Here is a 15,049-nt window from a genome sequence, read left to right on the forward strand (position 1 = left end):
AAGTATACAACAGTTTAACCTTTGTCCAATATCTGCAGAAACCTCTTGGGCCAATGTACATGCCTGCCTGAAAGTTTTTTCCTCACTTCTGGTGCAGATGTCAGTGGCGAAGATGTTGATAGAGAAATGGACAGAGTTGAAGGTTGCTGGCTAGGAGTAGTAGAGGTGGACGTAGGCTGCCTCTGCGTTGCAGTAGCATGAGCAGATTGTGATGCCTCTGCTTCACTGTCCCTATAAGGCAGCCTTCATTCTATCTAAGCTGACGGTGTCAGGCTTCCCATTGATGTCTAGAACAAAATACCTGTCCTTCCTGTTAACCACTCAAAAAGGACCACGGTAAGGAGGTTGAAGTGGAGTCTCACAGCGTCATCCCATATGAAAACACGAGTGCATGACGAGAGGTCCTTGTGGAGTTGTGTGGAACGATGCTAACCTCTGGTAGGAGTAGGGTTTAACTCACTCATCTTCCTCCTTAGCCTATCTATGTAACTGCTGGGGTCTAAATTGGTGTCTGCTGGTATGACAAACTGCCCTGGCAGGCGAAGCGTTGATCCAAACACTAGCTCAGCTGCGCTGCAACCAAGATTAGCTTTAACGGTAAAACGGATACCCAGAAGTACGAGTGGTAGTGTTACCATCCAGCGCTGTGGATGTGCTTGCATCTTCAACGAAGAATTGTGTTGTCGACGGAAACGTTCGACAATCCCGTTTGCAGGTGGGTGATTGGCTGTTGATCGGGTGCGTTTACTTCCCAGTAATTCCATCAGTGCCTTGAAAAGTGCAGACTCGAATTGGCGGCCCCTATCAGTGGTGATAGTGGATGGGGCACCAAACACAGCAACCCATCTGGAGACAAAATCTCTGGCCACCATCTCTGTCGTCAGGCCACCCAGTATAACGGTCAACATATGCGAGGAGATATATGTTACTGCCGGATGGAGGAAAAGGACCCACTAGGTCTAGGTGCACGTGGTCGAAACGGGCATCAAGCGAAGCAAACGTACGCAACGGTGTCACTGTGTGACGATGCACCTTGGCTTGTTGACATTGTAGGCAGGTTCTGGACCAGTTCCTCACGTCACTGTTAACTCCATGCCAAACAAAACGTTGAGTCACGAGGTGCTGTGTAGCTATGGTACCAGGGAGAGAAAAATTGTGTAAGGCATCAAACATAGCACATCTGAACTCAACTGGAACATAAGGGTGAGGATTGCCAGTGGAAAGGTCACAACCAACCTTACCCTCTGGAGCAGGGAGAGGCAACTCTCTGAACTGGAGTGACATGGAGCCAGCTCTCAGCTGTTGAAAATCCTGGTCTCCATGTTGTGCTTTGGCTAGCCTGTCAAAGTTGATGGAGAGTGGTGCGTTCAAAGCGTTGACAACCATATGTGAAAGAGCATCAGCTACCGTGTTCTCTTAATCACTAATATGGCGTATGTCAGCGGTAAACTGGAACACGTAGTCAAGATGACAGACTTCTCATGGTGAGCAACAATCAGGCTTAGACTGGAGTGAGTCAGGGGCTTGTGATCGACGTACACGCAGAACTGCCTACCTTCCAGTGAGTGACAGAAGTTGCGGATTGCCAGGTAGACAGCCAACAGCTTGCAACGGAAGGTGCGATACCTAGTCTCTGCTGGTTGCAGCCTCTTAGAGGAAAAGGAAATAAGCTCCCACCTTCCGTCGACACATTGTTGGAGTACGCCACCCACAGCTACATCAGACGCATCTACAATGATGCAGAGTGGAGCATCTGGTTTGGGGTGTACCAGCATGGTAGCTTCTGCAAGGGCAGACTTCACCGTGTTGAAAACCATAGCGCACTCATCTGTCCAGGGTAAGGACTTGTTCAATTTCCTTCCTTGTTGTGTGAGATCAGTAAATGGTTGTAGGATGCCTGCGCAGCTTGGTATGAACTGCAGGTAGAAGTTCACCATGCCAAGGAACTCACGCAGCTGACGTACTGACGTAGGTGCCGGATAGTCTTGGATCGCCTTGACTTCGTCGGTAACTGGACAGACACCGTGCTCGTCAACCTGGTGACCCAGAAACTGTAAGGAGGGCACTCCAAACTGACACCACACTATGATAGGCGAGCAAATAAGAGCTGCAAGTGTCGTTCATGTTCTTCTAGCAACTCACTGGCTACAAGGTCGTCGTCGATGTACCCGTACACGAATGGAAGCCTGCGCACAACTTCGTCAATGGAATGTTCGTGCAGCGTTGTGTAGCCCAAAAGGCGTGCGCACAAACTCAGAAAGTCCAAAAGGAGTGATGATAGCAGTCTTACGCACATCAGCGGGCTCTACAGCAATCTGATGGTAGGCCCTGACCAAATCCAACTTCGCAAAAACTCACTTCCCGTTTAAACCAGAAGCAAAGTCCTGAAGATGCGGTATGGTATAACGATCCGGTACCTGTACTCTGGTTCAATGCACAGTAGTCACCACAGTGCCACCAGTCTCCAGGCGTCTTCTCCAGAACCATGTGCAGAGGTGAGGATCAGTTACTGCTTGAAGGTCGAACTCTGGTTTCACAACATTGTAACGATCCGGTGCAAGACAGCATGGTCGAGCTGCAACGGGTGGTCCACTGGTGTCAATGTGGTGTGTAGTGGAGTGCTTGATTGATGTTTCACTGTATATAGGTCGAGTAATCTCTGGATACCGTCAAAGGAGGGTGTCAAAACTTGCAGCGTTCTCAGGCTTAATAAACATTGGGCTGATGGATGGAACACGTGAAGCAATACCTTGGACAGTCAAGCTGGTCGTGGAATCAATGAGCTTTCAATGTTTGATATCCACTAACAGACCAAAATGCCTCAGGAAATCAACTCCGATGATGGGAGTCTGGACATCTGCAACAATAAAAACTCAACGGCAAACTCGGTGGAAACCAATATTCAGAGTTACTGACCTCTCTCCAAATGTGGCAATGGACGACTTGTTAGCCACCTGTAGTGAAAAAACGATCAAAGTAGGGTGACAGTGTTCTTCTGGAGTTGGAGGAAGAACACTAACCTCCACACAGTGTCTATCAAAGAACGATTGCCCGAGTACTTGTCTGTGACGTAAAAGAGGCGGCTTTTGTTGTCCTGACCAGAGTGTAGCTGGTCAGGACAACAAAAGCCGCCTCTTTTACGTCTTCAGTCCGGCCTTCAGTTGCTGGCCTGGATGTTTCCCTGACTCTGTCTCGGCTGGACTACATACGTGCAAGGAAGGGTACACTTGTGGGCGTCTCGCCCAAAACGCCAGCAGTACCAACATGCTCCGTCAGCATGCTGTTGAGCACTCGGGCTACTGGAGACCATCTTTTACATTCTTTCGAACTGTCTCGGTCGCAACCGCAGCTCCAAAGGTCTTCTTGCAGCTGGCAGGTCAAGGCTTGTACTTGAGCAATGAGTCTGTCATAGAATCATAGAAAGGTTACAGCATGGAAGGAGGCCATTCGGCCCATCAAGTCTGCACCAGCTCTATGCAAGAGCAATCCAGCTAGTCCCACTCTCCCGCCCTATCCCCGTAGTCCTGCAAATTTTTTCCTTTCAAGTACTTATCCAGTTCCCTTTTGAAGGCCATGATTGAATCTGTTGAATCTGCCTCCACCACCCCCTCAAACAGTGCATTCCAGATCCTAACCACTCGCTGTGTAAAAAAAGTTTTTCCTCATGTCACCTTTGGTTCTTTTGCCAATCACCTTAAATCTATGCACTCTAGTTCTTGAGCCCCTGCCAATGGGAACAGTTCCTCTCTATCTACTCTGTCTAGACCCCTCATGATTTTAAAACTATTGACTTGTGAATTGAGTTGGTGCACCTCACTTCCAGCTGATGTTGCTCCCACCAGTGATGCTGGAGTGGTCACTGTAGCTAAGGAGGATGTCGGGACTTCCAAGATTTTATCAGTGATGCTGGCAAGTTGTTCAATCTTGCCGCTGTCGTTGGCTGACGCCAGGATGAGCTGGACGTGGTTGGGCAACCTCTATAAGAGTTGCTTTAAAATACTGTCCTTCAGTGTGTTCTGGCCTAAAAGCTGCTTCACGCGCTGTAGGAGCTGTGAAGGCGTTCCATCCCCAGGCTCCTCCAAGATTAGTATTTGGTGGAAACGTTTCTCCTCCGGAACCGAAGTACATTTCACCAGTTGTTCCTTCAGTATTTCATACGGATGCTCCGCCGGGGGATCGATTAGTAGATCTCTAATCTCCTGGGCGATCTCAGGTTGTAGCGAGGCGATAATGTCGGCGTACTTGGTTGCCTGAGCTGTTATACCTCGGGTCATGAACTGCGCCTCCACCTGGGCGAACCGACGTTAGACCAAAAGGGCGGCAGTTTAAGGCTGACTGCTGCCACCGGAACCCTGTTGAGTGGGGGTGTCTCTCTATCTGTCGACATGATGAAGAAGTCAAAATGACTCAAGCTAGACTAAAAAAAATCTGAGCAAAAATTCGTAAATAGCAAAAGGAAAAAAAAAATAACAATCTCTAAACCTAGTAAAACTCTGGTGGGGTCTCGATCTAAAATCTTGTGGATCACATCAGGGTCACCAATGAGGAGTGGTATAAGAACTTAAACTAATGTAAATGATCACTCACTCAAATATAAGGTCCATAAAAGAGATTTAAATGAAGATGGCGTTGTAAACAATAAAATGTTGAAGTACACAAAAAAAACGTGTGGTGTATACAAAATGGCGAGTAGCTAAAAACGTGCCTCCTGCTCGGAAAGTCCAGCTACCAGAGAACTAAGAAAATGTCCAGGGTTTCCCCTACCTCGCCACAAGGGCTAGTACCCACGCCGATTGGCCCAACAGTGTCACGTGACCAACTACGGTGTGTGTGAAGGTACACTCCACATACACACAAAAAAAAAGTCAAAATGAGCCACCACAGCAAAAATCTTCAAAACAAAAAAAGATGCTGGGAATCTGAAATAAAAACAGAAAATGCTGGAAACAGTCAGCAGGTCAGCCAGCATCTGTGCAGAAAGGAAAATGGTTAGGTTAATGTTTCAGGTCTTAGTCAGAAGTGGAAGATGTTACAGGTGAATAACTTATGAGGAGGAACAGAGCAAGGGAAAGGGAGAAACAAGAAGAAAAAGAATGATCCGTAAAGTGGTTAGCTGGATTACAGGAGATGATTAAATTGCAGAAGTGATAATAGCATAAGACAAAGGATGACATGATGCGAGAAATAAAAGAGACCCAGAGGAAGTGTAAATGGTTAAAGCAGAATAGAATAGGGGGAGGGAAGAATGGAAAACTGGAAAACAGGCTCCAATGGCACAGGGGTGTGGTGGAAGAATAAGGTAGGTAGACACCAGGGGTGCAGACCACCCCATCGGCCAGGTACCGATAAGGGATGCCCACCCGAAGCACCAAACTACAACTTCCCCCATCTCTGGAAGCATTGGTATGCCCATCCTACATTACCAGCACCTGCTGTCGGAGAGAAAAGGGGAGCTGTGGTTAAGGTCTGAAGTTGTTAAAGTCAATGTTACGGCCAGAGGGCTGCAAAATGCCTAGTAGAAAGATGAGGTGCTGTTCCTCGAGCTTGTGTTGAGCTTAATTGGAACAGGGTAGAAAGCCAATTACAGAAAAGTCAGAGTGGGAGTGGGATGGAGAATTAAAGAGACAAGCGATCGGAAGCTCAGCATCACGCTCGCAATCAGAATGGAAGCGTTCAGCAAAGCTGCCTTTGGTCTCCCCAAGGTAGAGGAAACCACATCGTGAGCATTGACTACAGTATACTAAGTTGGAAGGAGCACAAGTAAATTGCAGTCTCACCTGGAATGAGTGTTTGGAGCCCTGAACAATGGTATGGGAGGAGGTGAAAGGGCAGATGTTGCATCTCCTGTGCTCGCATGGGTAAGTGCCAGAGGAAGGAGAGCAGATACAGAGGGTGATGGAGGAGTAGACCAAGGTGTCATGGAAGTCATGGACTGGGACAATCCTGTTTGTAGACCTAGGAAAGGAGGTAAAAGCAGACTGTGCGGTCTTATGAGGTTGGATGCTGTGGGGGAAAGATCTCCAGAGGAAGTGGGATCAGTGATGTCTGAGAGATGATGGCTTGGTGTTCAGTAGTGGGTTCATGGTCCAGAGGGAGGTAGGAGGAGTTGTCAGAGAGTTGGCGTTCAGCCTCCACAAGATAGAGATCGTTCTGCCATACAACAGCAGCACCTTCCTTGTCAGCAGGTTTGATAATCATGTCAGGGTTGGATCTGAGCGAACGGAATCCTGCAAGCTCATCTTTATACTAGACATTTTGCAGCCTTATAGCCTGAATATTGACTTTAACAACTTCAGACCTTAGCCACAGCTCTCCTTTTCTCTCCGACAGAAGGCATTGGTAATGTAGGATGGGTGTACTAGTGCTTCCAGGCATGGAAGAGGTGTGGGTTGCTTGGGGTGGGGATCCCCTATCGGTATACGGCTGGTGGGGTGGCATTGCGTGGGGAATGTTAAAATTAAAATTTCTAATAAAAGGTAGGAAGTTCAAAAACACACCATCAGAGAAGTTCCTTGTATTGAAAGTACTTCCCTCTACCCTTAGTGTGTGTTATGAAAGGCAGCTCTATTTAGTTCTATGCATCTGCAAACTCTTAGTGCAATAAACACAGCTCTATTCATTTCAATGGGGTTGCAATCTCTCACTTAGTCTGTCACTTTATTTCTCCATCCCACTCCCACTCTGACCTCTCTCATTGGTCTTCTTACCTGTTCCAATGAAGCTCAATACAAACTCGAGGAACAGCATCTCACCTACCTTTTTCTTCCACCACACTCCTGGACCACTGGTGTCCGCTCTGCTTTGCCAGTTTTCCATGCCTCCTTCCCCCTCTGCTATAACAATTCACATATCCTCTGGGTCTCTTGTATATCTTTTATTTCTCTAATTTCACTCACCATGCCGCCTTTTGTCTACGCCATTATCACTTCTATCACTTAATCATCTCTTGTTCCCTTTACAGATCATTCTTTTTCTTTTGTGTATGTGGTCATTTTTTCTCATCCCCTTTTTGCTTGCTCTATTCCTCCTTATAAGCTGTTCACCTGTAACATCTTCTAGTTCTGACAAAGGGTCATAAGACCTGAAACATTAGCCTTTTTCCTTTCTCCACATATTCTGCATGACCTGCTGAGTGTTTCTAGCATTTTGTTTTTAGTTCAAAAATCTTTGCAAGTTACTGCATGAGGACAACTGGAAGCCAAGTAAGAATAATCAGTTTAAGATATAGCTTTCATAATCAATTGAACTGCATTTCTCAATACAATTTTAAAATAGTTTTCTCTTAGCCTTCATTTCCATGTAGTTGTGCCAACTTTCATCCTTTCCTGAGGACTCTGACTCAAAGACTCTTCTTTTCTTTCAGTTATTCATCTGGCAATTGTCCATTAACTTTGAGTAGTACCAATATGGAGAATTGAGGACATGCCGAGGGGTTGATACTTACCAAGATCAGGCCATTGCCAACAGTGACATTTTATGGACAGAATAGTAAGGCAGATGGCAAACCCATTGAAATGAATAGAGCTATGTCTATTACGGTGAGTGAAAACCCATCAGAGTGAATGAAGCTGTATTTGTAAACCCACTGAAAGGAATAAAGTTGTGCTTATTAAGTGAGAGACTGCAATCCCATTAAAATGAATAGAGCTGTGTTTATTGCACTAAGAATTTGCAAATGCATAGAAATAAATAATGCTGCCTTTCATAACACACACTAAAGGAGAAGGTGAGGGTAGAAGGAAGTACTTTTAATACAAGTAACTTCTCTGATAGTGTGTTTTTGAACTTCCTACCTTTTAGAAGAAATTTTAATTTTAACATTCCCCACACCAAGCCTGTAATTCTAAGTCCTAAACTCACAAGGAGGCTATTCAGCAGACAACAGCTATATGCAACCTTAGTACTAGATGCTAATTGGGAGGCATTTTTTGTAGAGATCACCCTGCTTTCACTTTGTTGCCTTACACTTTCCAAACTAAGATATGATGTAGTCTTTGGATACTGAATTACAACTGAAGCACATTAGAAGAAAGCCATTGTTCCTTAATAAGCAAATCCTCTCCTTCTCCCCAAAAAAAGGAGGCTTACCTCTTTAATTGGTGTGCTGTAGCCTTCCAATATTTGATGTTTTGCATTATACTATACATCATGTGTGTTATTCTGTGCTAATTAACCTATATTGCCAAAGGCTATCTGGAATAATCTGGAGTGCTGGCAATCCTTGCCACTTTGGTATTCAGCATACCTGTGCGATTAGGATAAATATTATGGCAAAATTATCCTTCCTGTTTCACTTGTCAATAGCTGTACCCAGCAGAGTCTTAAGGACCTTAGCAAATGGATTGCTAACTTATTTTGTTGGGGCAACCAGACATCCCAAGTTACTTCATACTTACACAATCCTGGACACTTTCTCCACATAGGGAGCCAAATAATGGCCTTCTAATCCTTTATCATGGGAAAGGCAAGAAGCAATGTAATGACATAGTGCTCATCACCCACAAGGATAATAAACTAAGATCAATGTGGAGTGTACCACTGTGTTTGCATTTTATTCCATTTTTCTCCCAATATTTTTAATGTTATTGTTCTCTCTTTAGGTCTTTCTGTGCCATGCACCATACCCTAATTAAATGTGTGGGCAGGCAATCTGCTTCAGGTCTACCATTAATTCCACTCTGTTACCTCCCTCTAGGAGGCATTCAAGTGCCACATTGAAACGAATTAAATTTCCAGTTTTGTTTCCTTGCTCGTGGGGAAAAATCCCAACTGACATCACAGATAAGATTCCAAACTAACTGTGTGTAAACCCACATCCAACCACTCAGTGAGCTTTCAGTTCACCAATGCACCATTAAGCTAGGTCCTTCATTTCACTCTCGTTTAAGTGTTAGACCTAAGGGCCTGGAAATTCCTGGGGGCCCACTCTGCCAGCATAAGTGCTGTTTTGCGGTATACCCATTCAGCTTCATCCCAAATTCTGGCAACAATTCTAGCCTGGATCCCCAGATGGGACCCTGGTTCCACCAGGAAGTACCATCGCTGATACTACTCCAGGTCTCTCTGAGGGCGGGGGACACAGCAACCCCCAGTGGTAGGAATCCTTGACCTCTCCTATGTAAGGAGCGAGCAGAGGCTCTGCTTCTAACAAGGCCCTCCTGAAATCTTGACATAAATCTGGGGCCCAGCACATCCACGCCTAATTTCTGGCTGTTCCATGCACACTTGCCAAAGTTATGGTGCAAGTGCACCAGAAGGGCCATGGATTTTTTTGGCCTCCTTGCCCCAATCTCCTTGCCTCTCTTAATTTTTTTACAAGTTGCTTTGTATTTACCCCTTCTATTTTTTTCTAATTGTCTACACTTTTCTCATTTTCTCTCCTGGAGGCAGTGACTGATGCTGGGGATAGTGCTCCAAAGACACCAACAGCCCTTTTATACCTCAGGCGGTAGACCCATTTCAATATACAAATCGGGATCCTCGAACTCCGATTGTCATTTTAGGTTGGAAAAGGTTGGATCGTGCGCTGCACATGCTTCAGTCATCTGCACGGGCAATAGAGGAGAAGAGGCCCAATCAAGGTAAGTTTGATATTATTTTTGTGGGGCCAGGAGGAATGCTCCTTTGGGTCCAACAAAAAATAATCTGGGCCGCTGCTGCCCCGGGACTCCCCTCTACGATTGCGACCCACTCCCACTTAATTTCCTACCGGCTGTGAGGGCCCGATATTGGTAGGCCTCAATCGAGCAAGCTGCATTGGGACACTGACTTGGTGCCCCACAGCTCACTGGCCTGATATTAATGAGGCCACAGCTCAAAACCATTGCCACTTCTTCGCTTTGAGTACGGGCAGAGTGTGCTCTGCCGGTTGGTCGGCCAAAACTCAAAATCAACCCCATGCTTTGCAGCAGGGATCACTGATTAGAATGGAAAGCTGAGCTCATTTTTTTTCCTCTCCTCAGTCTAGTGGCATTGAGACCAATTGGAGTGCAGAGCAGCTATGCTCTCTGAGATCAGCTAATTTGGGACATCTGGTTTTAAACAGGGTGGGGCTATTGCCCACAGTTGCTTGTTCTTTTTAGGTCTCAACACACCACAACTCACCATAACCTGACCCGTGTTTCCTGATATTTCAATTGGTTGAGGTCAGAACTGGATTTGTGGGTTAATCAATTGGTATGCTTGGAGTTACCTTCACACTTTGGGATGATTGGCTCTACATCCTTTGACAATGAATTCTTCCAGCTGTGTCCTCTATATTCTTATTCTACCCAGATTCTATATACACAAACATGTGGGATAATGTACACATAAAATACCGTCAATTCCAGATAGATGGTCCGAATACAGAATTGCAAAGATTGAAACCACCTCCATTCATTCCCAGTGTATAGAAGTCTAATGGACCACTTCCTCATTCAGAGGTGTAGCTAGCAATTTGAAATAAGTATATATGTATTCCCCTCCCAGCCTAATATCTATAGGAGTCAACTATAGACACCCACCTTGTAGAGATCGCCATACGTGCTATATTCTATCAGCATAGAAAAACAAAATGGTGTCACCAGTGTGAGATTTAGCAATGCTCCAAAGCCCTCCAGTTGATTTCCATCCCAATGCCAAGACAACGCAGAAATAAATTTGTATGTAATTGCGTATAACCACCTATGCTCATGTTCCAGTCATTCTTATTGTATAGAATTCGAACGAACTAAAGCATTTCGTAATAATTCTTATAGTATATAATTCTGCATTCAATCGTAAAATAATTATTTGTTTTTAACTTAAGAACTTGCCAAATCAAATTATTTCACTGTTAGATGTCATAACAATAGCACATTTTAGGAGGTTAATTCCTTTTATATTATAATCGCATTTTAATTCATTGCTCCTCCTTAAGCCCTTTCTTAACCAACAATATGAATCATTCCCTCACAATATGCTCTCAGGTTCTGATCATGTCATTCTGTAATCAGCTGATAAAAAAAGTGTGAGATCACTTGAAGTGATGCTCTTCAATTCTCTCCCTCTTACTCCCTTTACTTCCACTCAGCACTGGCAGACTTTGCAGGGCAGAAGCCTGTGATATACATGTTTATTCAGTGTTTTTGAATGAATTATTAAATGGACTGTGGCAGGAAGATTTGCCAATCAACTGCAGCCTGTGGAGATCCTTACAGAATAAAAATTCTGATTCAATCAAAAAAGTCTTGGTAAATTAATTATGCATTTATAAGGACGTAGTTGTTCAAGTGTGCACAAACAGCATGAGTCATACCTACACTGCATATCAACAGGAAAAAAACACCAGATCAGAATGATGCTCGAAAACAGTAGCAACCTGCAAAATTATCATATCGAGTGTGTCAGAATTCGTAATCAGACAAATCAAAGTGAAAACACATTCAGAAGTGGACATCTTTAAATCAGTCTCAAAAAAAAAATCAGCATTTCTGAATCCAAGCTGCTCTTCAGATCCCTCTTAACCATGCAAGCTTCCCTGTTGAGATCCCATTCAGATCTTTGTCTCATGCCTATCCACAGCTTGTAAACAATTTTACAACACCAAGTTATAGTCCAGCAATTTTATTTTAAATTCACAAGCTTTCGGAGGCTTCCCCCTTCGTCAGGTGAACGATGTGAAAATCGTTTTTCACATCGTTCACCTGACGAAGGGGGAAGCCTCCGAAAGCTTGTGAATTTAAAATAAAATTGCTGGACTATAACTTGGTGTTGTAAAATTGTTTACAATTGTCAACCCCAGTCCATCACCGGCATCTCCACATCATATCCACAGCTTGGTAGTGTTAATGTACAGGGGGATCTCCATTATTTACAATTCAATTATCCAGCAGAACATGCGCAGGGCAAAACCTTAAGTGAGATATCCCCTCAAGGCACATCCTGCAAAAGTTTCTTTCATTATCTCATCTTGAAATTGTATTTAATTGACTTCATTCCAGTGTCTAGGATTCTGGGGATTCTCAATTATCCAGCAATTTCCATTATCCACAAGGGAGATATACCTTCATTATAGTGGATAATGGAAGTCCATCTGAAACAGTCTTAGGGGACCTAAATGTACAGCCATGGATGTTGGAGGCATTCTGCTGCAGTTGCCCGTTTCTCTGGTAGAAACATGAGCATTTGATGAAGAAAGTCTGAAAATATAGCTGCATCTGCCAACAGGAACTCATATTTCTCCACAAGTACATCGTACAATCCCCAGGATCTTATTGTCTTGATATGACGTAGCTCACCTGAGGGCAGAAACAGAAAGTTAATATGATTTGCATCGGGTCGTCTCTACTTGAAAGTGTTTGTGAGGGGGTATGCAGTAGCCACCTTTCCTTCCCTGCTCAATATTATTTTAAAAAGTTTTGATAAAGCTTGGCACACAGAATCGCATGATGTTACATTCATCACATGGTGAGTTCCCAATCTCCAGCAGGCCCACGATGATGAGTCAGGAGGTGCTTCCCCAAAGGGAGGAAGGGAGCGATAACTGGAGGCAAATCCACCAAGAAAATCAGAAGGAGGCCCTATTGTTACATCCCAGGTTAAGCTATTTTATAGTGAGAAACTGGACAGCATGGGCACAACCCAAACTTAAGATGCTCAGACCATTTATGTGAGTAACCAGCATCATATTATCTGACAGAATATCTTTTGCAAAATCCTAATTCATAACAAAGATGTTGTTGGTGGAACATTTTCCACATACAAGTGTCAACTTGGCTCAGTTTGTAGCGTGCTCACCTCTGAGTCAGAAGGTTGTGGGTCCAAATCCCATTCCAGGACTTAAGCACATAAACTGAGGCTGTCACTCCATTGTAGTACTGAGGAAGTGCTGCATTGTCAGAGGTGCCATCCTTTGGATGAGGTGTTAGTCCAAGGCCCCACCTGTCTATTCAAGTGGACTCAAAGATCGAATGGCACTATTCATTTTGGATTGCTTACAGCCAACATAGTAATAAAGGATAGTTAACAAAGTCAAGTGAGTCTGAGTGACAGGTGTCCCAGGGCTATTACTGAAAAAAATTTCATTAAACCAAGAGAAACAGGGACAGGTATCCCTGGAACTGAAAGTGAGCAAAGTCACCCACCTGAGGCTTTGATAGCTAGAGAGTTGCAAGCTCCTTGTGGGAGTTAATCAAGTGTGAACCATCTACCAGATGCTTGGACATATACAGTTCAATCTAAAAAGCAAATACAGTGTATGGTGCGGTATTGAGCCACACAGTCTAGGAAGATCCCAGATTTGATCCCTGGTCTGTGCTCAGGTAGCCAATTGCACCTGATACTACAGCTGAGGCACTATAATTGATCTCAATGTCACTGAGATAGGGAGAGGGAAAATTGGTCAGGGTTCCTGCTTTTGACCACGACCTAGTGGCCCCTGCTGAAAGTGTGTGTGCGTGAGCTGGGTGAAGACTGGCTTGGGCTCAGCGGTAGTGGAATGAAATAGTGCACTAATATATCAAGGAAGCTTTTAGGTACAATGTTGAAGGATTGCGCTGCAGACTCTACAGATAATAGCTTGATAGCTTGCATTTAATAAAGTCCAGGATTTATATGAATTGTTACTATACCTTTTAGATTGAAAAAATCTTTGGAGTACTTTCCAGATAGCGCAAACTTCAATGGGATTCTCCCAAGCAGTTCAATAATATGTGCAACATGGTCTGTTATGGAAAAGAGAAAAGGGAAAGGAATGGTTGATAAATAAAGAAAGGCAAAGGAAAACAGTGTTCCCCATTTACAAAAAAGAGTCAATGCTTTGATATAGCATAGCTGCAAATCTTAAACCAATTTTAATGTTAACCTCTCTGTGTCCGAGTACAAGGATAGTGGGTACACTTTAAACAAGTGTATTAAAATCTATTTACAGAATAACAGTAGCAAGGGTACACTTTGCTCAAATCAATGTATCAGTCTGTGCCGGTGATGGAGTAAGTACGTTTGTGAGAGTGTGCATGTGTGTGTGAGAGAGAGAGAGCACTTGTAAAGCAGACACCAATGAAGGCAGACAATAAATTATAGACAGGCAAAGGCAAGGGCCCAGAATTCCTGGGTAGGCCTGGATGGGGGTGGGGAGGGGTGGATCTGGGGTGGTGTGGAACCTTTGCCCACCCACTGCCTGTGCGACCCCGGATGAAATCCTGTGTTCAGGCTACTTTGAATGTCTTGGGCTGATGTTCCCATCATTTCCAGCGCATCTGGAGGTGCCTGCTTGAGGAGGGTAAGCAATTTTGCTGTGGCACCTTTCCATAGTATTAGCAGGCCCGCAGGGCTCTGTTGGGTTGCATCAAAAATTAAGAACATTTCCTAGTGCCTTTTTCTGCTGTTTTTGGCAATACAATTGATCACTCTATTCACAGGTGATCCTGGTGACCAGTGTAAATGAGGGAAATACATGAACGGGTATATTATGATGCCACCTAAATACGTGTCGGGATTTCCAACAGGCCAGAAAGGAGTGGAGCCCTGCTGGATCCAGATTCTGACTCAAATTCCCCCCTCCCCCTTCCCACACACACTGCACCACCAAACCACCCTCCCAGTAGCCTGGAATTTCAGTGCCAGAAAGAATAACTTACAGATAGAGAAAGATAGAGAAATGAAGAGAGGATGTGACAAACAGACAGGGAAAATGAGCAGAGTGAAAAACAGACAAAAAGCAACAAATGTCCAGAGAGACACAGAATGGAGTAGAGAGCAACAGAAAAGAGTGAGCAATAGGAAGAGATAGGTGCAACTAGACAGAGGCAGAAAATGAGACAGAAAGATTAAGGGGCTTTGAAACTCAGACCGAGACAGATAGTTAATAAGACAGAGGATGGAAAGGGAATAAAAGCCCTTTGTCAGGAAACTTGAACCGCAAACACGTCAACCTGATCACAGAATTACACAGTTAAGTTACTTATTTCTCGTTATAGATAGCCATGTGTCTGTGTCTCACCAAAAGTTGACATTCAAGCCCACAGATGTGTTATGTTTATTATAAAAATAAACATTTGGAAGGTGATTTTGTGAGTCTCCACTTCTG

The 15,049-nt window shown here is 44.3% G+C and overlaps 2 protein-coding genes across 9 annotated transcripts in view; both read right to left on the reverse strand.

Moving 5' to 3' along the window:
• si:dkey-19e4.5 (UBA_like_SF and PTH2 domain-containing protein) overlaps positions 1-4,745 on the reverse strand; it is a 21,582-nt gene extending 16,837 nt beyond the window's left edge. For 2 of the 7 annotated variants that reach the window (XM_067998525.1, XM_067998524.1), the window contains exons 1-2: positions 4,588-4,743; positions 3,210-3,403 (exon numbers count right to left, since the gene is read on the reverse strand). In XM_067998525.1, the coding sequence (XP_067854626.1) occupies positions 3,210-3,403; positions 4,588-4,604 (211 nt within the window). In that variant the 5' untranslated portion in view covers positions 4,605-4,743. Of the gene's footprint in view, positions 1-19; positions 3,042-3,209; positions 3,404-3,812; positions 4,498-4,587 lie in introns of those variants that run through there. The other 5 variants (XR_010966057.1, XM_067998527.1, XM_067998530.1 and 2 more) reach the window with 5 other exon arrangements.
• Positions 4,746-11,765: 7,020 nt separating this feature from the next.
• Positions 11,766-15,049, reverse strand: part of LOC137334380 (SRSF protein kinase 3-like) — a 36,253-nt gene continuing 32,969 nt past the window's right edge. For both annotated transcript variants that reach the window (XM_067999095.1, XM_067999096.1), the window contains exons 13-14: positions 13,593-13,685; positions 11,766-12,260 (exon numbers count right to left, since the gene is read on the reverse strand). In XM_067999095.1, the coding sequence (XP_067855196.1) occupies positions 12,076-12,260; positions 13,593-13,685 (278 nt within the window). In that variant the 3' untranslated portion in view covers positions 11,766-12,075. The remainder of the gene's footprint in view (positions 12,261-13,592; positions 13,686-15,049) is intronic.

The sequence above is a fragment of the Heptranchias perlo genome, chromosome 17 (assembly GCF_035084215.1).
Source record: "Heptranchias perlo isolate sHepPer1 chromosome 17, sHepPer1.hap1, whole genome shotgun sequence".
Classification (NCBI taxonomy): domain Eukaryota; kingdom Metazoa; phylum Chordata; class Chondrichthyes; order Hexanchiformes; family Hexanchidae; genus Heptranchias; species Heptranchias perlo.